The 25079-nt window shown below is 39.0% G+C and overlaps 1 protein-coding gene across 2 annotated transcripts in view; it reads right to left on the reverse strand.

The window, feature by feature from the left end:
* IPO9 (importin 9) overlaps positions 1-25079 on the reverse strand; it is a 59221-nt gene that overhangs the window by 17648 nt on the left and 16494 nt on the right. For both annotated transcript variants that reach the window (XM_038541896.1, XM_038541897.1), the window contains exons 2-14: positions 18987-19048; positions 18424-18510; positions 17441-17642; positions 13968-14056; positions 12932-13018; positions 12262-12381; positions 12047-12147; positions 11790-11848; positions 11086-11237; positions 10274-10372; positions 8679-8785; positions 8162-8301; positions 4886-5045 (exon numbers count right to left, since the gene is read on the reverse strand). In XM_038541896.1, coding sequence (XP_038397824.1) covers positions 4886-5045; positions 8162-8301; positions 8679-8785; positions 10274-10372; positions 11086-11237; positions 11790-11848; positions 12047-12147; positions 12262-12381; positions 12932-13018; positions 13968-14056; positions 17441-17642; positions 18424-18510; positions 18987-19048 — 1465 coding nt within the window. The remainder of the gene's footprint in view (positions 1-4885; positions 5046-8161; positions 8302-8678; positions 8786-10273; positions 10373-11085; positions 11238-11789; positions 11849-12046; positions 12148-12261; positions 12382-12931; positions 13019-13967; positions 14057-17440; positions 17643-18423; positions 18511-18986; positions 19049-25079) is intronic.

Below are 25079 nucleotides of genomic sequence, written 5' to 3' on the forward strand. Positions count from 1 at the left end.
TGATCTTCCTATTGTTTTTTTTTTTTTTTAAAGATTTTATTTATTTATTCATGATAGTCACACAGAGAGAGACAGAGAGGCAGAGACACAGGCAGAGGGAGAAGCAGGCTCCATGCAGGGAACCCGACGTGGGATTCGATCCCAGGTCTCCAGGATCGCGCCCCAGGCCAAAGGCAGGCGCCAAACCGCTGCGCCACCCAGGGATCCCTGATCTTCCTATTGTTAACTTTGGGCTTATGATCTTCCTTTTTTAGTTCCTGAGATATAAAGTTAAATTTTTGAGATCCCCCCCCCCTTTTTTTCAAGATTTTATCCATCTATTTGACAGAGAGAACACAAGAGGGGGAACAGCAGAAGGAGAGGGAGAAGCAGGTTCCCCATTCAGGGATAATGACCTGAGCTAAAGGCAGATGTTTACCTGACTGAGCTACCCAGGGAGCCCCCCTCCATTTTTTTCTTAGAGATTTATCTTTATAAACTTCTCTCTCTCTCTCTTTTTTAACTTCTCTCTTAAAACGGATTTTGTTGCATCTCATAAGTTTTGGTAGGTGTCCATTTTTGTTTCAAGGTGTTTTTCTATTTTACTTTTCATTTCTTTTTCAATTGGTTATTTAGGAGCATGTTGTTTAATTTTCATCTATTTGTGAATTTTCTAGTTTTCCTCCTATAATTGATTTCTACTGTTACTTCACTGTAATTAGAAAAGACAACTGGTATGATTTTTTTTTTTTTGAAGATTTTGTCTATTTATTCATGAGAGACACAGAGTGAGAGAGGCAGAGACACAGGCAGAGGGAAAAGCAGGCTCCATGCAGGGAGTCTGATGTGGGACTTGATCCCGGGACTCCAGGATCATGCCCCAGGCCGAAGGTAGGCGCTAAACCATCGAGCCACCTGGGCTGCACAACTGGTATGATTCTAATCTTAAGTTTGCTAGGACTTGTTTTGTGACCTAACACATGATCCTTCCTGGAGAATGTTGTGTGTGTGCTTGAGAAGAACATGTATTCTGCTACTGGATGGAACAGTCTGTTTATGTCTATCAGGTCCATTTAGTCAAAAATATAACTCAAGTCTAATATTTCCTTATTGATTTCTGTTTGGATGATCTATCCACTGTTGAAAGTGCATTATTGAAGTCCCCTACTATTAATGTATTGTCTATTTCTCCCTTCAGATGTTAGTATTGGTTTAATATATATTGGTGCTCCAATGCCAAATGTACATATGTTTACAAATGTTATATCTCTTTAATGAATTCACCTCTTTTTCATTACATAACTTTTTTTGTCTCTTGTACAGCTTTTGACCTACAGTCGATTTTACCTGATAAAAATACAGCTACCCTTGTTCTGTTTTTCTTTCCACTTGCATGGAATAGATTTTCAACCCTCACTTTGAGGATGTGTATCCTGAAGTGAGTCTCTTATAGGCAGCATTTAAGTTGGGTCTTTTTAAAAAATCCATTCAGCTACTCTTGACTTTTGATTAGAGATTTAAATCCATTTATATTTAAAGTAATTTTTGAGAGGCACTTGGGTGGTTCAGTCAGTTAAGCGTCCAACTCTTGATCTCAGCTCAGGTCTTGAGTTCAAGCAGCGTGCTGGGCTGGCTCCACATTGGGCAAGGAGCCTACTCAAAAAGAAAAAAAAAGTAATTTTGATTGGTATTTACTAATACCATCTTACTGTTTTTTGGCTCTTCTGAAGTTCCCTTGATCCTTTCTTTCTCTCTTGCTGTCTTTGTGAATTTATGACTTCCCACAGTGGAATCCTTTGATCCTGTTGTCTATTGTAGATTGTTGCTTTGTGGTTACTGTGAGGCTTACATAAAACATTTACAGATATAACAGTTTATTTCACACTGATAACTTTCTCTACAAAAGCTCTACCCTTTATTCCCTCTCTTTTATGTTTTTAATGTCACAATTTAATTTTTTAATGTCATAATTTAATTTTTTATATTGTATATTCATTAACAAATTTAGGTAGTTACTTTCAATACTTTTGTCCTTTAGAGTTAAATGGTTAACACAATGCCAGATTACAGCGTTAAGAGAATTCTGAATGTTTTTATACTTATCTTTACCAATGTGTTGTATATTTCACGTTTTGATTTCATTTCAGCTTGAAGAATTCCTTTCAGTATTTCCTGTAAGTGAAGAATTCCCTAAGGTTTGACTGGGAGACTAAAGAACATCTTTGCCACGTATTCTTGGTTGACATTTTCTACTTTCAGCACTTTATTTTTTTTTTTTTTTTTTTTTTTTTTTTAATTTTTATTTATTTATGATAGTCACACAGAGAGAAAGAGAGAGAGGCAGAGACACAGGCAGAGGGAGAAGCAGGCTCCACGCACCAGGAGCCCAATGTGGGATTCGATCCCGGGTCTCCAGGATCGCGCCCTGGGCCAAAGGCAGGCGCCAAACCGCTGCGCCACCCAGGGATCCCTACTTTCAGCACTTTAAATATACCACCCCACTCTCCCCTGGCCTGCAAGGTTTTCTGCTGCAATATCAGCTGATGGTCTTATAGGTATTCCTTTATATGAGAGAAATGTTTTTCTTTTGCTGCTTTAAAAGCCATCTGATTTTATTTTTTAAAAAGATTTTATTTATTCATGAGAGACACACACAGAGAGGCAGAGACACAGGCAGAGGGAGAAGCAGGCTTCCTGAGGGGGAGAATGATGTAGGACTCGATCCCAAGACGCCGGGATCATGACCTGAGCTGAAGGCAGACACTCAACCACTGAGCCACCCAGGCATCCCAAAGCCATCTGAGTTTAGACAGTTTTATTATGTTGGAGATAACTTTGAATTGAAATTTTGGAGTGAAATATTAGCTTCATGAACTTGGATGTACAATCTCTCCTCAGCTTTAGGAAGTTCTCAGACATTATTTCTTTAAGTAAGCTTTCTGTTGGCTTCTACCTCCCTTCTCCTTCCAGAGCTCCAATAACTCACAGATGGTTTCTCCTAATGGTTTCCTAAAATTCACATAGGTTTTCTTCATTCTCTTTCATTTCTTATTCCTTGCCTTCAAGTGGATAATTTCTAACATCCTGTCTTCTATTATACAGGCTTTTTTCTTCCATTTGAGTTGTTTTACTCTCGATGGTCTCTGTTCCATTTTTTATTTTATTCGTTGCATTCTTCACCTCTAGAATTTCTGCTTGGTTCTTTTTCATGATTTCTATTTCTTTTAAATTCTCACTTTGTGTATATATTGTTTTCCTGATTTCACTGAATTTTTTTTTTTATTTATTTTTTATTTTTTATTTATGATAGGCACACAGTGAGAGAGAGAGGCAGAGACATAGGCAGAGGGAGAAGCAGGCTCCATGCACCGGAGCCCGACATGGGATTCGATCCCGGGTCCCCAGGATCGCGCCCTGGGCCAAAGGCAGGCGCCAAACCGCTGCGCCACCCAGGGATCCCTGAATTTTGTTTTTTATAGCTCACTGAGCTCCTTAAAATAGCTATTTGGATTCTTTATTAGGTTTATCTCAGATCTCTGTGTTTGAGTCAGTTACTAGAAAATTATGCTCCTTTTGTGTTATCACATTTCCTTGATTTTTCATGTTCCTTAAAGTCTTTCTTGTGTTGCTGTTTTCACATTTGAAGTTACTCCTTCCAGTCTTTACTGACTGACCCCCTTTAAAGTGTCCAGTCTTGGATTTTTTGGCTCCAGTGCTATGCTGGAATCTTTCTGCTGGACTCCTGGACTTCCATGAAGGCTCTCTCATCCATGGGTGATTCTCTTAATCTGTGTTCTCTCCTGGACTACAGCTGAGAGGGGGTGGAACCAGTTCATGGGCTACTCCAAGGTCTGCAGATGGGACTTAGGTCTGTATTCCTATTCTCCAACACCCAGTTGGGTAAGATCCTTCCAGATACTTGATGTGTGGTGCTGGTGATAGAATCCAAGCCAACTAGGGCAGGAGCCAAGCCCTCAAGAGCATGGAGCGATGTCTGGGGCTACAGCCAGGACTAGGGTTGGCGTATCAGTCATTGGGTATGGGCCTGTCTTCTCAAAATGGTTCTCCTTGTTCTTGGACAGCACTGAGGTTTCATAGTCTCTTCTCTGGGTCTCACAGCTCCCACAAAAGCAATGTTGTCCATCAACAGATGCCAACATATTGTTGAGGGAGGGATACAAACAAGGGGCATCTTATTCAGCCATCCTGCTTAATTATTTGACCTCAATACTTTCTAAAGACATACATAATAATACACAACATCTCAATCTCTGCTTCAAGAGGTTAAGAAGACAGAGCCAGTAGGTAGAAGATGAATTTTGTATTTTTAGGATTTTAGGTAGTTTTTAGGATTCAACTGAGACTTCTAAGTTTGAAGTTTAAAATGTTACTTAAAACAACAATGCTCCCTCTGATCTTGGTAGGAATATAAATAAATGACTAGTTGAGCCACTAGTATACTAGCTGTGAAAAAGAGAGGTAAAACTGGGAAAAAATAAGCACCGTTACTAGGCCACATTATCCCAAATTTAGTGTCTAAAACAGAGTTATCAATCAACAAAATGATGTGGGCTCTAATCCTGCTTCTATAATTCTTCACTGTAGAATCCTATGTATGTTATTTATCTCTTGGTTCTTCACTTTTCTAAGAAGGGGAGTTGGTCTAGCTGTTTCCAGAGCAGGAATGAATTTTAAAGGAATAAGGAACAAAAGGGAACAGGATATATCTGGAACTCAAAGAAGCCATGTTCTTGACATGTTTTTTTTCCTGCCCATTTGCCATTTGGTAGGCGATCTTCGTCAGAAATTTCCAAGCAACATAATCCACTGGCCAAATGATGTCTGGGACTTCTACTCTGAGTAATTTTCTCTTAAAATTATTATCACCCTAAGGTGGTGTACTCACCCCCAGATGGCTCTCACGGCAGAAATTCGAACCGATGGGGGTTGTGTCTCATGAAGACCACTAACTGTTGCCTGTAGAAACTGCTGGATCAATTCAGGGGACATAGCAACAGTGAACCGACTGGCAGCCCAAAGTGCTCGGCCCAAGAGAAAAGGAGACACTGGGAGGAAAAAAGAGCAATTAGGGGTTAGACAATAAAAGTTTCTGTTACTTGCCCTTCCTCCTTCCCACCTCCATCCTCAACTTGTCACAGTAACTGGATACTACATAATATATACAACTTAATTAAGGAAAAAGGATGATCCTATCAGATAAAAGCAAATGTGTAATCTATGGTACAGAATCATTTTCCCAGTTTCACTTTTCACTATTTGCTGCAAAGCAGATCGTGAATATTTTTTTTTTAAAAGATTTTATTTATTAATGAGAGACACAGAGAGAGGCAGAGACACAGGCAGAAGGAGAAGCATGCTCCTTGTAGTGAGCCCCATGTGGAACTTGATCCTGGGACTCTGGGATCACAACCTGAGCTGAGGGTAGATGCTCACATTGAGCCACCCAGGTGTCCCAAACACTGAGTCACCCAGCCATCCCAGATCTTGAGTATTCTTAGGTTAAAAAGACTTATCTCCTTCATTCCCATCCCTAGCTCTCATCATTCTTTACTTGCACTATTACTTAGTCCTCTAAATGTCTTCTTTTTTTTTTTTTTTTACCAATTTTTTTCTAATCTTAGGCCATTACTGAACATTATAAATTATAGTTGTTATTCTTTTATGTGGTATCTGTCAATAAATTCTATAATCTACCAAATAGAGACCATTTTAGGTAAGCATTATATTCAAGGCCCCCTATGATCAGTAACTTTAGCATTATTGATGATTTCCTTTTATGCCTTCTAAACTCAAGCACACACCCCTCCCTCCCAGCAACTCACATTTTACCTTGCTATTTCTGTGCTTTGTTTATAAGCCAAAACATTCACCTCTACTTGCATAATCTAACTGATCTCTTGGGCTGAAGCAATCCTAACTATCTCTGTGCTACCATAATCCTATGTCTTTAGCTTTCTTACATGTTTTGTTGGATATTCCAGCCACCTGTGTAATGATGACTACCCTCCCCCACTGGCCTACTATAAGTTGCCTGAAGACAGACTATAATACTTAATTCAGCCTGTCACAGGGCTTAACTTAGTTACTTGTAAAGTAAACATGCAGTTGGTGAGAATTACTGAACAGAACCTAATAACCTGTGCCAGTCATATAATTACATGCTCATTTATATAATACAGAATAGCAGTTCTTAAAGTATGGTCCACTGACTCTTGGGAGTCCCCAAAGTTAAAACTTTCATAGTGATACCAAGATATGATCCATCTTTGTCATTCTCATTCTTTCTTAAGTGTACAGTGTTTAACAGAGGTGATCTGATGTGTGACACCGTGGCTCTGACAGCTAATGAAATGTAGGCTTGCATTTCCTGTATTTTAGACAATTCTCAGATTTATTATTTAAGAGAAGGGGAGGGTGAAGGGCAGAGTGAGAGAAAGAGAGAATCTTAAGCAGACTCCACATCCAGTGTACTGGAGCCAGATGCAGGGCTCAATCTCATGATCCTGAGATCATGATCTGAGCTAAAATCGAGTTGGATGCTTAACCATCTAACCTACCCAGGTGCCTCAAAACCTCTCAAGCTTTTACTTTCTAATATGTTAAATAGTGATACATAAAATTCAAAGCAAAATCTGTGATCATTTTTAAAAGTGTAAAGGGATCCTGACACCAGAAAGTTTGAAAATGGCTGGTAAAGAAAAGCTTTTAGCTATTGGCAGGATAATAAATGCTATATGTTAAACTTTCTCCCAGTCTCAATAGTAAATATTCTTAAGTCTCCATGAAGTTTTGAAGGTTCTTTACAAGGGTAAATTCTACAAAAAATATATTGGTGGGTTTGAGATATTCCAGCACTTTCATTCAACACATAATTATGAAGTGCCTATTACATGCAAGACACTGTGGGATACAAACAGGTATTAGACGGGGTTCCTACGTTCAGAGACCCGATAGTCTAACATGAGAAAGAAAACCTATTCATCAGCATAAGGTAAGTGCAGAGTAAAAAAAGGATATTCCCAATGGGCCTAAGTTCTGGAAGTTCAACCATTTTAATTTTGTGATTCAGAGAGGAAAGGACATCAGGAGATATCCTAGAACAGATTACCTATTTCAAATCAGGGTAGAATGTTTTCAAATGGCTCTGGCTACTTAAAGGGCTAGCTTATGAGCAAGAGGCAAGTGAATGGATTGAGAATGGAGCAAATAATGCCAAATGTCCCGTGAGTTACATACTTGGAGAAGTCCCATGATTTACGTACTTGGAGAAAGCAAAGATGGCCTTTTGTAATGGGGGGTGAGGTCTATGGATGAGAACAAGGCATAGCATGGGCAGAAGCAACATAGCTAAAGATGTCAAATAGATGATGATTGTTAGTACTGCTCTGCATTGCTGGAGAAAACAGTCTCATATAGCAGGGCCAACTTCTTCTTTTTTTTTTTTCTTTAAAGGCAAGTAGCTAATATGGACATGAGAATGAAACATGTTAATTATTTGGATATTGTCCAAGAATAAAGTTTGAGAGTAATGACAGGAAACAAACAGTAAGAATGAGCCTGACACAAACCACCTGAAAGTATTTTAGACTTAATAACGACAGAACTCCACCCAAAGTTCCCAAGATATAGCAACAAAATTTGCATCCTATTCAAATACCAAAACCAGGGACACCTGGGTGGCTCAGTGGTTGAGTGGTTGATCCTCTGCCTTTGGCCCAGGGCATGATCCCAGGGTCCTGGGATTGAGTCTCATGTCAGGCTCCCTGCATGGAGCCTGTTTCTCCCTCTGTCTATGTCTCTGCCTGAGAGATCTCTGTGTCTCTCCTGAATAAATTTAGGGGGAAAAAAAAAAAGAAAGAAAGCCCAAATCCTGCACCCCCAAAAACAAATGCCAAAACCAGCCATAAATGTGAGCACTGATTTGGAAGGAAACATGAACAGTGTAGAGAAATTATAAATGTGGAAATCTGCCATAGCTGGTAGAACTTGAACCAAGGTCTCTAGGCTATTTTAGAGGTTCAGATGAGTTCGAGCTCTAGCATGGAAAGAATTTTCACCCAAAGGACACATGAATACCTGGTTTACCCATCTAAGTGAACAATATAACTGAGCTGGTAAGTCTAAAGATCTTTTAGAATCCTGGCATTGTGCTGAAACATACCTGAAAGGTTGAGGTCTGCAAGGATGACATTAGTCAGGAACCCATGCATGTCAAAATGGATCCTGCCATTCTTCACACTGTCAGTGATGATGGACTTCACTGAGCCGAGGGCAAGCATGCATGCCTCATGTATCTTCCACCTGCAAAAGTGATACCATAGTGTGGTAAAACAAACTACACTACCAAAAAGATAAACACCTGAGCGAAGAAGAAACATCCAAGGGCATTCTAGCACAGTCTGACCCAAAAAAGCCATTTATCTGCTCTTTCAATCTAAATCTAGAGCTGAAATCAGCAAAATGAAGATTAACAGATTTTTCTAACTAAAAACAAAATAAAAGTAAAATCCTTCCTTCCAAGGATTTTTAAATTAAGGGGTAAAATAAAAGCATCTTAACCGATTATTTTAAGGTTGGGAGGAACTGCTTTAAAACATGTGATTCAAAGCAAGAATTTGATTCTCAGCTCTGATACCCAGAATGTGTCCTTAAGTTAAGTATCTGCTGCTCACTCTTACCAGTGTTCAGTGCCGCTGTTTTTGGTTTGCTCAGCTTCTTGTAAATGGCGAGTGGCTGCAGCAGCCAGGGCTGCTGCACTCTCATTCTGGAAATCAGTGGCCACAGCCTGAGAAGAGAGGGAAGGGGCTATAAATCTGTTTGTGCAAATTAAACCCATTTTATTTATTTTTATTTTTTTTATTTTTTTAAGATTTATCTATTTATTCATTCAGAGAGAGCGAAGAGAGGGGCAGAGACACAGGCAGAGGGAGAAGTAGGCTCCCTGCAGGAAGCCCAATGTGGGACTCGATCCTGGGTCTCCAGGATCACACCCCGGGCTGCAGGTGGCGCTAAACCGCTGCGCCACCGGGGCTGCCCATTAAACCCATTTTAATTGCAAACTGAAAATATGATTGCTAATTCAATGGTTCAAACTCTTTCATATGTACATGCTAAGCCCTGATTAAGTGTACTAAAAATACAACCCCTATTAGTTCAGGGTCTTTAATGGAATTAAAGTACTATCTACATTTCTGCATTGCCTAGGCACTGAAAAGCTAACAAAATGTAAAGCTCCCTTTCGCTAGAATGAGCAGATTGTCAGTGAGCAATGATAGATTCAACTTCAGATGACAATGGACTAGATTATTTATTCTCTGGGAGTCTGACTATAGAAATAAAAGGCTAATTTACAAATTGAAACTTAGTGTAATCTTTCCTAGGTGCCTTAGAAATACTGAAGGATAATGAGAAGTGTTCACTAATAATGAGAACAACCTCCCACCCAACAGATAGCAAAAGGCAGCTTCTCCACAGACCTTCAGCCTAGGGACAATTCCATGCTCTAGTCAGAGCCAAAGAAAATAGTAGATGTTTGGATGTTCATCTCTCAGCAAACTAATTTTTTTTTAAAGTTTGCCAACATCAGGGCAGCCCGGGTGGCTCAGCGGTTTGGCGCTGCCTTCGGTCCAGGGTGTGATCCTGGAGACCCGGGATCGAGTCCCACGTCGGGCTCCCTGCATGGAGCCTGCTTCTCCCTTTGCCTGTGTCTCTCATGCATAAATAAATAAAATCTTAAAAAAAAAAAAAAAAAAAAGTTTGGCAACATCTGGTTTGTGCTACAGATTCTGGCTTAAGAGTGGATTAAACTGAATGTCCCTGATTCAACTACACTTACTCATTAGAACACTTTATACTCTGCACAATTTTTACATCTAATATTTACTTATAAACCAAAACCAGTACCAGTAACTTTGGAATTCCTGAGTCTCAAACTTCATTTGAGATGCTCTCTTGTTATCCTCAAAGAAGCCTAAGATAGTTACTCAATAACACTGTTCAACTTGGGTTAGAGGTCTAGAAAGAAGAGGGAATGCTCAAGTGACTGATTAGGGTTTTTTCTTTTTTCTTTTTTTTAAGATTTTATTTATTTATTCATGAGGGACGCACACACAGAGAGGCAGAGACGCAGAGGGAGAAGTAGGGAGCCTAACATGGGACTCAATCCCAAGTCTCCAGGATCACACCCTGGGCCAAAGGCGGCGCTAAACCGCTGAGCCACCCGGGCTGCCCTGATTAGGGTTTTTTGGTTGAAGTATCAAGGGAACCCACTTACCAGCAATAGGTCTTGAGCTGCAATCCTAACTGTATAGGAGAAAGTGTCATCATCCTCATCTTCTACAAACTGTTGGGGGTTGGCCGTCCATACTTTAATCTGAAAGGATGATGAAGTTAGGTCTTTGTGAGGCTGCCAATCTGGTTTATATGTTCCTTTTTTTCATCCACACACATAGGAAGATTTCAAACTTTTGTTTTTATCTTGAACAGAACTCTAGCCTCAAAGTCTTTTCTTTTTGATGTAGAGAAGCAAATCCTTTATCAAGGTAAGTAGCAAAAGTTATTCCTCTCTAGTAAACACTTAGAATATGGCTGATTACTAGTTCTCTGCTACCTTTCATTAGCTATTACTTCGGACAGATCAACTTTCCGAATATATTAGGTATCATGGAATATTTAATGTGAAAATTATGTCGATTCTTGTGCTGTTTATATAAAAGAGGCATTATCTTATTTTGTTTAATGTTCTTTTCTGGTCTACTGACCCACCAACCAGGCTAATGATCTCGGTTTAAGAGTCAGTATTTATAGGGAAGGAACAGATTCTTCTAGATACCATGGTCTTTGGTTAGCAGTACTCTGGAGCTAAAAGTATTCTCAGAGTCTGATTACCTAATATTGGAGTTAATAAACGGCAACACCCAGAGATTTTGGCATTAAAGTGGTATCAAAGCTTTCCTAGAACTTCACATGAAGTTACTCTTCTAGTGTCTATTTTTAGAAATAAAAATTGTTCATTTGACCTAGATCTCACATTCAAGTTGCACTTTCCCAAAACAAGCTGGTAACTACCTCCCAAATATCATTTACCTGCTCCTCAGTGATCTGCATGTACAGGATTATATAGTAAATCAACTCAGGCAAGGCTTTCTTAACGGTGCTTTTGAATTTGCTATTTTCTAGGAGAGCATGGACAAACTCAAAAATGCTAAAGACAAGATTTTCAAAGCCCAGGACTTCACCTATAGGAAATACACAAGAGAAGATTTTAATGACAAGAAAGCACAGCTGCTGGAAATGAACTACATTATCTTTGGAAATTAATGAATATTTAAAGTACTTGCTGATTATTATTCCCAAGAAAACAGAAGAGGGGAGCTAAGGAGTCAAAGAAAGGAACTTTGAGAATACTAAATATTTGGTTTTTCAAGTAAAAGAATCAGAAACACTGAATATATTTTCTAGCCTATTTTTGATTTGAAATATCTAAAATTATTAAAACAGAAATGAAAATATCATCATCTGCCAGAAAGAAGCAGGCCTTTGAGGTAGCTCTTTCAACTCAGAAAGTCTATTTTATGAGATCTGTGCAAATGCCTTTGAGGAACAGATTAGAGATTTCCAGTGTCCCATTTCCCCACACCTAATACACTGAAAGGAAACTCAACTAGAAAACTCACTGAACAGAGTGAAGCCTCTATGTTATGGTTCTTTTCCTGTCTCTGGCTTCTTCCTTTCCTAGATCCCTTTCCTCCCTAAGCGGTATATCTGTTAGGAGTAGATAAACTACATACCATCAGAATCCACAGGATCTTCAACTTCCTCTGTGTAATTTACTTCTGTCCTCACATAAGTATGATGAAGAGTAAAGAAACAGAATTTGGAGTCTGCTTTATATATGTTCTACAAGGGAATGTCAAACATTCCAACCCTAAGAGTAGATATTTTAAAAAATTCATTTAAAAAAGTGGAACCACATGAATGCAAGACCTAATGCTAGATTCCCGACTACGGGTGGTAGCAGGTCCCTTAAGCTTTCTGAAAAGGATATAAAGCTGCACTCTCAGTTAGGGTGTTCCAAACAATAGGTAGAATCTGCTGCATGGAGGAAACCATGTGCTTTGGGAAGTTTTTCACCAGGGCTGTCACTGCCTAAGAAATCACAAAGAGAAAGAGCTAAGAGTTACATGTGATATAGGAGGAAAAGCCAAAGATTTCAGACCATCTTCCAAAACTCTAAGTATCTCAATGGTAGTAAATGTTTACCTTTAGGACTTCCATCTTAAACCCACTGTCAGACGTGGGGCCATCTGGAATCTGGAGGGCCTGAACAAAGGCCTCTGTGAACTGCTGCACCACAGGAAAGATCAGAACTTTGGCTGCACCCTAATAACAGAAACCAAAGTCAACAGTGGATATAGCGCTATGGATATAGCGCTAATCAGTGCATTAAGGCACACATCAAATACTGAAACACAGATCTGACGCATCTAAAGATTTCTTCTGGTGCGGGTTCTAATCAGAAAAGTGCAGCCATAAAGTCACTGGAGGTGTTACGCAAGGTTTCATGTTTCCTTCTATGACACTTTCTGTTCCTCACCATAGCCTTCTTATATAGACCACTTTTCAAAACTGCTTCTGAATGACAGGGGTTGGTGTCTCATGTGAGAGGGCCATAAGAGATCAGTGAAGTTCTGGGCGATGGCTCATAGGAAAAGATCCAGGATAAGGTGGTTGAAGAAATAAGGTTCAAACAAAAGGAAACTAAACTACATACAAATGAAAAATGAAGTCAAAATGCTAAATGCATCCATAACACTAAATCGGGGTGCATTCTGGTACTACGGAAATGAAATGAGTCACTGCTCTGTCTCTAACGGAAGGCGTAGAGATTTTTAAGCATGAAGTCTGTTACTGACACAAAGGCTTCCTTTACCTTTTCTAGTTCCTCCATGTTACAGATCATATGGGCACAAGTGGTAAAAATCTCCACTGCTCGGGAACGGGTTCGAATACCATACACCTGCAAAAAGTTACAGCATAGCCATGAGATAGGCATGTCTGTGTCTGCATTATCCGTGACTAGAAGAAAAACTACCACTTCTAAATACTGACATGGGATTGGCTTCCCTAGAGAGATGGAAAACATCATCTACTCATATCCAGGACAGATTTCTCCTGTAATTCAGAGAATAAAAGCTAGCAAAATGTTAGAACTCAGTGGAATTAGCCTTATACGTAGGCCTCTGTGAGCTCATTCTATTAAAAATATTACGCAGGGTGCTGCTTGAAATCTCAAAACAGTCAATGTATTTTTTCCAAACACAGACCGCTGGCTGGCAGCAGAGAAGAGTAGGGAGGTTAAAACATTACCCATCAGGCACTCATAGTTTATACTGTATATATATTATTGGTCTATTATGGGTAATGCAGTTATAGGGTCCTTGCACACATTTACCTGAGGTGAACAAGCTTAGGTGGCCACCTCAACGAGAGGCTAGAGGCAGCACAGGGTTGCAGGATGCCAGGAGGAAGGAGATATGTGAAGAAATAATGCAGATGCTATTTCATTCTGTTACCAAAGCCTGGCCCTTGTGCTTATTTATTTATTTTTTTAAATTTTTTATTTATTTATGATAGTCACACAAAGAAAGAGAGAGAGAGGCAGAGACATAGGCAGAGGGAGAAGCAGGCTCCATGCACCGGGAGCCTGACGTGGGACTCGATCCCGGGTCTCCAGGATCGCGCCCTGGGCCAAAGGCAGGCGCCAAACCACTGCGCCACCCAGGGATCCCCCCTTGCGCTCATTAAGTGAAAGATCTAAGGTTAATCCAAACTCAGATCTCTGTCAGTTATAGCCTCCAGATTTGGGGACTGGCAGCAAAAACAACAGTCTCCCTCATGACCTGTGGAGGCTGACCAGTATCTGAGCAGCTCTTACTCGCTCCGATCTTGGAGCAGACACTTCATACCTCGGCCATCGTGAAGATCTTATACATCTCTGGGAGAATGACAGGAGCAACAAGTGGCATCTGGGTGTCTGTTACTTCTCGAGTGAATTCTACAAAGGAAAAGCGAAATGGTAAGAAAAATACTGCTTTATAAAAACGTAAGGGGGAAAATTTTCAAACTGCTCTGAAGTGGCAGTACAGGTAAAGACATTATTGGCCTGGTGGTCTCATCCTGGGGAAGGAAAAGTTGCAAGAATTATTATTTGTTAGAAGGGGAAAGAGAAAAAAAAAAAAGAAGAAGGGGAAAGAGAACAACAAAGATAAAGGAAAATACATATGATCGAGAAAAAAATCTTATATAAATATTGAAAGAAAAAAACACATTGAAAGAAAATCTTTAAGAGCTGTGTAAAAGTCCTTGTAAGGTCATCTTAGGGAAATCCTGTATTAATGTAATTTATGCCTGATCGTCAATATCCAGGTACACTTTGAGGCATCTTACCTTGGTTTCCATTTCCAATATTCTCCCTTGGCAAGATGTTTTGACGCACATAATAAAATACATGCAGCCTTACTAGGCTTCAACTCCACTCTGTATACATTACTCTTCCCAGTGAATGACATTTACTGACCGAGAAGTCAGAGGCTGCTGCTCATCGGAACAGAAGGGATTTCTACCGTATGAATGTGGCAAAAAACAACCTATTCATGAAATGAGACTTTAAGAAGGTGAGGGAAATAAAGGTTGTGTCTTTCTCTTTACTTTCCGCATAAGGCACTGAGACAGCATGAAGGACCCTGGGTTTCTCATGTTAATCTGTGGAATACAAGCTCTTGAGTTCCACTGTTTGTTCACTTTAACTACTGCTTTTCCCTGGCAATTCCACATTATCACCGTAGAAATGGAGCTAATCACTGGGACACTTTTCAGGATGATCTACAACTGGAAATGCATGTCAGCATTTCAAGGTTAATATACTCCACAAATTCTGGGCAATATCAATCACCAGAAGTCAAATGAAGATCAAATATTCAAGACTGAGTCTTCTTTACTAGTTTGGTTTCCTCCTGAAGAATAAATTCTGAGCTCTGAATAAAATGAGTGTTCTATTTCATTCAGAAATTCAAAATCCAAAGAAATTAGTTCAAACAAATGTGATGTATAGCATATTAATGAAAACAAGTTTTATCAAAATTGCAGTTTAACATATTCTACTAATAAAGGGCTCAATCACATTTTTTACTCTCCTATAATCCTTCCTAGTAGTCTCAATTCATTAACACTCTATAAGCTCAAGCCCAAAGTAAGTTTTCTGAGGTTACTCAGCAAGTCAGAAAAGGTGTGGGGCGCTGGAAATATCTCAATCTCCAAACTTCTTTTGACACTAAAGAAAAAGTTGTACCTGTGGTCAAATATTTTAATCCTTAGCTGCTATGTTTGCATTTCCTTCACATCATTAGTGTTAGTTCTCATTTATAAATAGATAAGCTTAACAGAAAGCTTACTAAAGGCTTAAAAAAGTATATAGTATCTTAAAAAAAAAGAAAAAAAAAAAAAAAAAAAAAACCAGGAAAATCAGTCTCATTCTCCTACTGGGATCCTGTCCATGCACCATGTCCTGCCATCTTCATGCACGCTGGAGCTGCTGTTCTGAGAACACTGTCTATCCTCATTTGAAAATATGTGAAACAGCTATCTGGGAATGGAGGTTGGCAGCTATCCATCCCATGTCTGCTGACTTCAATATAAAACAATACCCATTTCCCCCATAGTTCTTTCCCTGTGGCTGACAGAAAAGTGATCTCACTGAACAGTGATTTCCTTAGTCAAGCACAATGATGGTTCTACAGTATCCAACTACGATAAATGTACAACTGCCTTTCTCCTTCGGGTTTTTAAAAGAGCTGAACTTTGGGTTGGAAGACTGGAGGGGAACATGCTTTTTTTCCTTGGTAGAAAACATGTGTTATCTGATATTCTGGCACCATGAAGCTGTACATAAAGAACCCTAGATGCTTGATTCCACAGAGAGGGGAATATGAAATCATCTGAATAATGAGTTATACAAGAGAAGGAAAGTAATAAGCAGGGAAGTAAAAATCTGAAGAAACGTTTTCATCTTTTTGGTAAGTCTGCTCTATACTCCAAGCACCTATCACAGATAATCAGTAAGAATAAAGCGGTAGTTCAAAAAGGCAGCCAAGACCTGGGAAGAGGAGGTCTAAAACAAAAGGAGATCAGGAATTTGTTTTTGGACAGAGAATTGATCAGTAAAACATGGATTAGTAAAAATGGGATCAGATGCTAAGTTCAATAAGCTGAGAGTCAAGAAAAAGAAGAAATGGTGTTCATAACTAGGTAGGAATACATTTCAGGTAAGCTAGCCGGGCATACAGAAAGAAGATATAGGCCAACATTTCACAAGCTCCCCTCACAAACTGAGGAGAAATACAACTTCTAAAAGATCAATAGGAGGCAGCTAATGTCCAGGTAATTCCTTGAAGGCAAAACAGGAGTGACTTCATCTAGTTAGGAAGCAGAGCAGAACTCACAAGACTAGAAAATTCAGGTTCTGGGAATTAACAAATTAATCAAGCTTAGACAAGATATTCACCAAATCTCCTCAGACTAAAAGTATTTTTCTTCAAATATTTTTATTACCTTCTTAGAACAGAAAGAAGAGATACTAAATTCTACACTATCTAATTTGACCAAATGAAGGTCAGAATTATATAGCTATGCTGTTTTAACCAAATGAAGGTCAGAATTATATAGCTATGCTGTTTTTAACTTCTTTCTTATATTCCTGTAAAATTTTGACTATTCTTAAATTTGCCTTGAACTAAGTTGAAAATTAATATAATGATAATTACAATAGCTAAAATTTAGAGTGCTTACCTCATGTCAGTTATTATGCTAAATAATTTCTATAGATTTAGCTCATTTAAACTTACCAAAAGACCCCTTCAGGTCTATCTTCATTTTAGATACAAGGAAACTCAGGCTCAAGAGACTAAGTAACCTGGGTCAAGGTAAAACCAGAATATTAATTGAAATCTGAGTCCTTAACTACTATGCAATTACTCTATCCTTAAGTGGTTTTCAGAGTAGTAGAAATACCTAACCAACTTAATTCCCTGGACAGAGTCAAGGGAGTGGGAGTATAGACATGGAGATAAAAACTAGGGGGAGGGGCAGCCCAGGTGGCACAGCGGTTTAGCGTCACCTTCAGCCCAGGGCCTGATCCTGGAGACCTGGGATCGAGTCCCATGTCAGGCTCCCTGCATGGAGACTGCTTCTCCCTCTGCCTGTGTCTCTCACGAATAAATAAATAAATTCTTAAAAAACAAAACAAAACAAAAACCTAGGGGGAGGAGGAGGATTGGGAAGAGCCATAAATTTCCGTTCTTTTGGTCTGAGCCATTCCATCCCGCAGCCTCTAGTAAGTTTTCTTGGGATCCCAGTACCAACACTAGGGAAAAACTTCTGATACCTGTCAGCACACGCATGGCTCCATGGACTGCATTTAAGTCTCCGCTCACCAACATCTCCATGAGCAGGTTAAAGAGCTGCGGCCAGGCTTCGGGCCAGTCCCAGTGGGCGATGGCTGACACTGCATAGGCCACACTGGAGCGCACCTTACTTATTGATTCTCTCAACCCATTGGGCAATAGCTCCCGGATAACAATTTTTGCCTGCAGAGGAGAAAAACCCACCTGCCATTAGATCAGGTTATAAGCGACTGGCAGAGTTCTATCCAGTTTATGTGCTGGAAAAACAATACACACAAAATACTGCGTATCTATCAAAAACTCCAATACACAAATTTGATAAATCATTCAGAGTTCATCTGTGATCCCTAAACTTATGCTGTCCATTACAGCAGCCATCAGCTACCTGTGGTCCTTTATTAAATTTAAATTACTTAGAATGAAATGAAGTAAAAAATTCAGTTCCTCAGTTTCATCAGCTACATTTTAAGGGCTCAATACCCATATGTGGCCAGTAGTTACTGCCCCAGACAAAATAGATACGGAATATTTGCATAACTGCAGAAAGTGCCAATGGACAGCATTGCCCTAGACCTTATACCTCAAAATTTCTTGGGCATCCAGAATGGCTGCATAGTGCTGTACTAAGTAGAAACATTATTTCATTTAATCTTCAAACAACTCTTTGAAGTTGGAATTTTAATTCTAATTTTAGATATTTAGGAAATTGAAGCTTAGAAGTTAAAAGGCTTTTCTGGTATTTTCATAGCTAGTAAAAAAAGGCAGAACTGGAATTTGAACATGTCAGTCTGATACTCAAGCTCTCTTACCTGTAGCATGCTTCCCATAATGCCAGCTATGAATCAATCTTTTCTACCTAGTATTTTCATTGCCCCATGTTGTCAAACAATGAAGACCGCTCCTAAATTTCTTAAGACAGCTCCTCAAATCTCTATAGGAAGACTAATCAAATACCTCTCCTTACCCTTTCTGTAGTTTCAGGAGGCCTAAACTTCTCTGATTGGGCACACCAGTGAGTTTCCACATATTGCTTCAAAATGACTGATGCCAGCTGCAAAGAGAATAAGCCAAGTGGTACAGTAAGAAAAAGACTTTCTTCATATATAAAAATCATATATATATGATTTTTCATATATATATCATATATATATATATATATATATATGGCCTAATATCATTTGAGGTGTATCTTTTTTTTTTTTTTTAATTTTATTTTTTATTTATTTATGATAGGCACACAGTGAGAGAGAGAGAGGCAGAGACACAGGCAGAGGGAGAAGCAGGCTCCATGCACCGGGAGCCCGACGTGGGATTCGATCCCGAGTCTCCAGGATCGCGCCCTGGGCCAAAGGCAGGCGCCAAACCGCTGCGCCACCCAGGGATCCCATTTGAGGTGTATCTAAATCTAGTACAAAATCCTAGGTTATTTGTAAATCAGTCTTATTCTTTCTCTTTCCAATAAGAAAGTTTCACTACCAGATAAAAAAGGAAATTACTTATAAATTGGGCCAATCAGTGTGAACTTACCTGACGGATTGCCAGTGCTCCCTGGGGATCTACGGTCAGCTCTGCTAGGTGAACACCAAATTCTGAAAGAGAAAATTTTATTGTGAGTCTAAAAGCACCCAGGAAAGCCATAGGAATATACTGAGCTTTAATCCTGATGCCAGTAAGAAAGCTTTCAGAAAGGAGACTGATTTATTGTTTCTAAAAGTGCTGACAACTGCTCAGATTGGTTCTTCTAAGTAAGAGAAACAGGTTGGCCTGCAGGACATGGCTGCTCACAATGAATAGTTCCAATGCTTTCATTTTCTCCAATCACTTCATAGCTCTTCCAACCATCTTCTCTTCCAAGATGGCAACACCTTCCTCTTAGACCAATGAATGTAGTATCTAATTGAAAATGAGGGACGCCTGGATGGCTCAGCGGTTGAGTGTCTGCCTTTGGCTTAGGGTGTGATCCCGGGGGTCCTGAGATGGAGTCCTCACATCAGGCTTCCTGTGTGGAGCCTGCTTCTCCCTCTGCCTGTGTCTCTGCCTCTCTCTGTGTCTAGAAAGAGAAGAAAGAGAAGAAAGAGAAGAAAGAGAAGAAAGAGAAGAAAGAAAGAAAGAAAGAAAGAAGAGAAAGAGAGAGAAAGAGAAAGGCAGAAAGAGAGAAAGAAAATGAGTACTATCTAACCCCAAAGAAAAATTAAAAGGTGAGATTTCAGGAGTTGCCATGACAAACACTACCAGATAAGACATAATTAAGTCTAAGAAAGTCTGGCTTTAACAGGTTTAGTCCTAAAAATATAACTGTTAAAAGCAAACAGTTTCCAAAAAGCAATGTGAGCAGTAAACTCAAAATGCATATTGAGAAACTAGAAACAATTCTTACTCCTACATTAAAATTTAGATCCTTCAATGGAATCCATATCAAAATTTCAATTATTTTTTTTTCAGAAACAGAAACTTATCCCCAAATTCATATGGAATCTCAAAATTCATAACCAATCTCAAGCCAAGATAATCTTGATTTAAAAAAAAAAAAAAAAAAAAAGACCAAAACTGGAGGACTCACACTTCCTGATTTCAAAACTTAGTACAAATCTATAGTAATCAAAACAATGTGGTACTGGCATAAAGGCAGATATATACACATACACCAATGAACAGAATAGAGAGCTCAGAAACATACCCTCACATAAATGGTCAAATGATTTTTGACAAGGATGCCAAGATCATGCAGTGGGGAAAGGACAGTTTCTCAACAAATGTTGGGAAAACTGGATATCCACAGGCAAGGTAATGAAGTTGGGGCCTTACCAAATACTACATACAAAAATTAAATCAAAATGGATCAGGGACCTAAATGTGAGACCTAGAACAATTAAACTCTTAGAAGAAAATATATGACAAAAGCTTTGACCTTAGATTTGGCAATGGTTTCTTATATATGACACCAAAGGCACAGAAAACAAGAAAAATACACAAGTCAGACTTCATAAAAATTAAAAAATTTTGAGTATCAAAAAAAACCATTGCGTCTGAGTGGCTTAGTCAGTCCTGTCTGACTCTTGTTTTTGGCTCAAATCGTGATCTCAGCTGTGAGAGTCTCGGCTCTGAGCTGAGTGTGGAGCCTGCTTAAGATTCTTACTCTCCCCTGTCCCTCTGCTCCCCCTCTCTCTTGGATGCCTGTATATACACATGTGCTCTCTCTCGCTCTCTCTCAAAAACAAAACGGATGTGTCTGTGTTGCTCGGTTATGAAGCATCTACCTTCTGCTCAGGTCATGATCCTGTGTCCTGGGTTTGAGCCCTACATCAGATCGGGCTCCCTGATTAAGCTGGCTTTTCCCTCTCTCAGCCTCCTCCCCCACCTGTCCTCTTGCGCTCTTTCTCTCTCAAATAAATAAAATCTTTAAAAAACAAAACGAAACAGAACAGACAAAAAACCCAATATCAATAGAGTGAAAAGGCAACCCACAAGATTGAAAAAAAAATTTATAAATCATTTATCTGTTAAGAGGGGACATCCTACTGGCTCAGTTGGTAGAGCATGTGATTCCTCATGTCGGGGTCATGGGTTTGAGCAAATGTTGGGGGCAGAGTTTATTTAATAAGCAAAAAATTTTTCCAAAAAAATAAATCACTTATCTGATAAGGGATTAATATCCAAAACATACAGAGAACTAAAATTCAACAACAAAACAAATAACTCAATTCAAAAATGGGCACAGGACTTAAACAGGCATTTCTCCAAGAAAGAAAGAAAATGGCAAATAAGCACCTGAAAAGATACTCAACGTTGCTAATCATTAGGGAAATGCAAATTAAAACTCTGAGATGCTACCACACACTCCTTAGAATAGCTATTATCAGAACAACAGAAGTACTGGGGAGGATGTAGAGAAATTGGAATGTTTATACACTATTGGTTGGAATGTAAAATGGCAGCTGCTGTGCAAATAATACAGTGGTTCCTCAAAAAAAAAAAAAAAAAAAAAAAAAGGAATCATTATATGATCTAGCAAATTCCACTTCTGGGTATATAACCAAAGAACTGAAAGCAGGGTCTTGAAGAGGTATTTGTTCACCTATGTTCATAGTAGCATTATCCACAATAGCCAAAAGATGGAAGCAATCCATGAGTCTATCCACAGATAAGCAGATAAAATGTGGTGTATACATACAATGCAGTATCACCCAGCCTTCAAAAGAAAGATATTTTGCAATACGCTACAACTGCTAAAATAGGTGAACCTTGAGGACATTATGCTAAACAAAATATGTTAGTCATAAAAGGACAAATACTGTATGATTCTATTGATCTGAGGTACTTAGAGTAGTCAAAATACAAATACAAAAAAAACCCAAAAAAACAAAATACAAATACAGAGGTTGCCCAGGGGGTGGGAACGGGGAAATAATTATTATTATTATTATTATTATTATTTTTTTTTTTTTGGAAATAATTATTATTTAATGGGCTTACACTTTCACAAGATGAATGAATAGAATTATGGGAACGGATGGTGGTGACAGGTGCACAACAATATGAATGTATTAAATGCTATTCAACTGTGTGCACTTAGAGATGATTAAAATGGTAAATTTTGTGTTGTGTGTTTTACTACAAAAATAAAAAAAATTAAATTTAATTTACACTTCTAAAGGGTAAGAGTAAGAGTAAGGTAAGAGTCGATTTTCAAATGAGGAAGAAGAATGTTAGACCAGGATTGCATCATAATTGTCACACTTGACATTCTAGGGCTATACTATCCAACATGGTAGCCATTACCTCCAAGTGGATACCAGTTTCCTGAAATGTGGCTAGTGAGGCTTGACATGCAGTGTAAATGTAAAACATATACCAAGCTGCAAACTTAGTATGAAAACAAAATAACGCAAAATTTTTAGTAATGTTTACATTGATTACATAGTGAAATGATATTTTGCACACATTAGGTTAAATACAGTTTAAAAAATTATTTTTAGGGCAGCCCTGGTGGCGCAGCGGTTTAGCGCCGCCTGCAGCCCAGGGCGTGATCCTGGAGACCCTGGATCGAGTCCCACATCAGGCTCTCTGTATAGATGCCTGCTTCTCCCTCTGCCTGTGTCTCTGCCTCTCTCTCTCTCTCTCTCTCTGTCTCTATGAATAAATAAATAAAATCTTAAAAAAAATAAAAAAAATTATTTTTACCTTTTCAATACAGCTTTTAGAAGATTTAAAATTTCACCTGTATAACTTTTATTCCTATGGTATAGTGCTGTTTTTGGAGAACAAATGGTAGTTTTTCAGATGTGTTTGGTTGTGGTAGGTGCACAGGTTACAACAGGTACATCATTCCCTTTTGGAGGGAGATCAGTGAGGTTAAGAGCATGAGTTCTGGAATTAGGCAAGTTTAGGCTCGAATCCTGAAACTACTATGTCTGAGTTGAGGCAAGTTATTTATCTTTTGTAAACCCATTTTCTCATCTACAAAATGAGGAGAATGGTATCAAATTATCAAGCAACCCTGTGAGAACCATATATGGCACATAGTAAAACTTTAAAAATCAATTATTGTGGCAATTCCTATCAAAATTCCAATGGCGTTTTTCACAGAAATAGAACAATCCTTAAATTTGTATGGAACCACGAGAAACTCCAAATGGCCAAAGCAATATTGAGCAAGAACAAAGCTAGAGCCATCCCTGATTCTTTTTAAGATTTTATTTATTTTTTCATGAAAGAGACAGAGAAGGAGAGACACAGGCAGAGGGAGACGCAGGCTCCATGCAGAGAGCCCTATGTGGGACTCAATCCCGGGACACCAGGATCACGCCCTGGGCTGAAGGCAGACGCTCAACCGCTGAGCCATCCAGGTGTCCCAACATTCCTGATTTCAAATTAATTTACAAAGCTATCATAATCAAAACTCTATGGTACTGGCATAAAGGCACATAGATCAATAGAACAGAAGAGAGTGTAGAAATAAACCTATGGTCAATTAATTGATGACAAACGAGGAAAGCATATACAATGGGGAGAACAGTTTCTTCAATAAATAGTGTTGGGAAAAGTGGACAGCCCATGCGAAAAGAATGGCTTTTCTTATAGAAAAGAATGGACTCCTGTCTTATACCATATATAAAACTAATTCAAAATGGGTTAGAAGACCTGAATGTAAAACCTGAAACTATAAAAACTTCTAGAAGAAAACATAGGTGGTAAGTTCCACAACATCAGTCTTAGCAATGGTTTTCTGGAGTTGGCACCAAAAGCAAGGCAGCAAAAGCAAAAACAAATATTGGACTACAGGGGCACCTAAGTGACTTGGTTGCTTAAGCGTTTGCCTTCAGCTCAGGTCATGATCCCTGGGTCCTAGGACTGAGCCCCACGTAAGGCTCCCTGCTCAGCAGGGAGCCTGCTTCTCTCTCCCTCTGCTGCTCTCCTTGCTTGTGCTCTCTAGCTCTCTCTCAAATAAATAAAATCTCAAAAAAAAAAAAAAAAAAGTGACTACAGGCATACTTTGTTTCATTGCACTTTGCTTTACTGTACTGAATTTTTTTTTACAGACTGAAAGTCTGGAGCAACCCTGTGTTGAGCAAGTTTATCAGCGCCGTTTTCAACAGCATTTGTTCACTTTTTGTCTCTGCGTCACATTTTGGCAATTCTCAAAATAGTTAAAACTTTTTCATTATCATTATTGTATTTATTATAGTGATCTGTGATCAGTGATCTTTGATATTACTACTGTAATTGTTTTGTGGCAACACAAACTGTGTCCACATAAGATGGTGAACTTAATAATAAATGTGTTATGATTTCTCTACTAATTGGCTGTTTCCTTCTCTCCCTCTGTTTGGGTGTTCCTAGTCCCGAGACACAATAATATTGAAATTAGGCAATTAATAACCATACAATAGGGATGCCTAGGTGGCTCAGCCGTTTGGCGCCTGCCTTTGGCCCAGGGCGTGACCCCGGGGTCCCAGGATCAAATCCCACAACGGGCTCCTGCAGGGAGCCTGCTTCTCCCTCTACCTGTGTCTCTGCCTCTCTCTGTGTTTCTCATGAATTAAAAAAAAAAAAAAAACAAAAAAAAAAAACAAAAACAAAAACAAAAAAAACCACTAACTTAAGCGTTCAAGTGAAAGGAAGAGGTGCATGCCTCACACTATAAAAAGCCTGGTGAGGAAGGGATATCCAAAGCCAAGAGAGGCTGAAAGCTAGGATCTCCTGCACCAGTTAGCCAGGTTGTGAAATATAAAGAAAAAGTTCTTGAATGAAATTAAAAGTGCTACTCCAGTGAATACACAATAGTTTTATTGCAGACATGGAGAAAGTTTTAGTGGTCTGGACAGATCAAACCAGCCACAACATTCCCTTAAGCCAAGTCTAATCCAGAGCAAGGCCCTAACTCTCTTCAATTTTATGAAGGCTGAGAGAAATGAAGAAGCTGCAGAAGAAAAGTTTGAAACAGCAGAGGTTAAGTCATGAGATTTAAGGAAAGAAGCTGTCTCTATAATATAAAGTGCAAAGTGAAGTGGCAAGTGCTGATGCAGATGCTACAGCAAGCTATCCACAAGGCCTAGCTAAGATCATTATTAATAAAGGTGGCTACACTAAACAGCAGATTTTCAATGTAGATAAAACAGC

This window comes from Canis lupus, chromosome 7, assembly GCF_011100685.1.
Source record: "Canis lupus familiaris isolate Mischka breed German Shepherd chromosome 7, alternate assembly UU_Cfam_GSD_1.0, whole genome shotgun sequence".
Classification (NCBI taxonomy): Eukaryota; Metazoa; Chordata; class Mammalia; order Carnivora; family Canidae; genus Canis; species Canis lupus.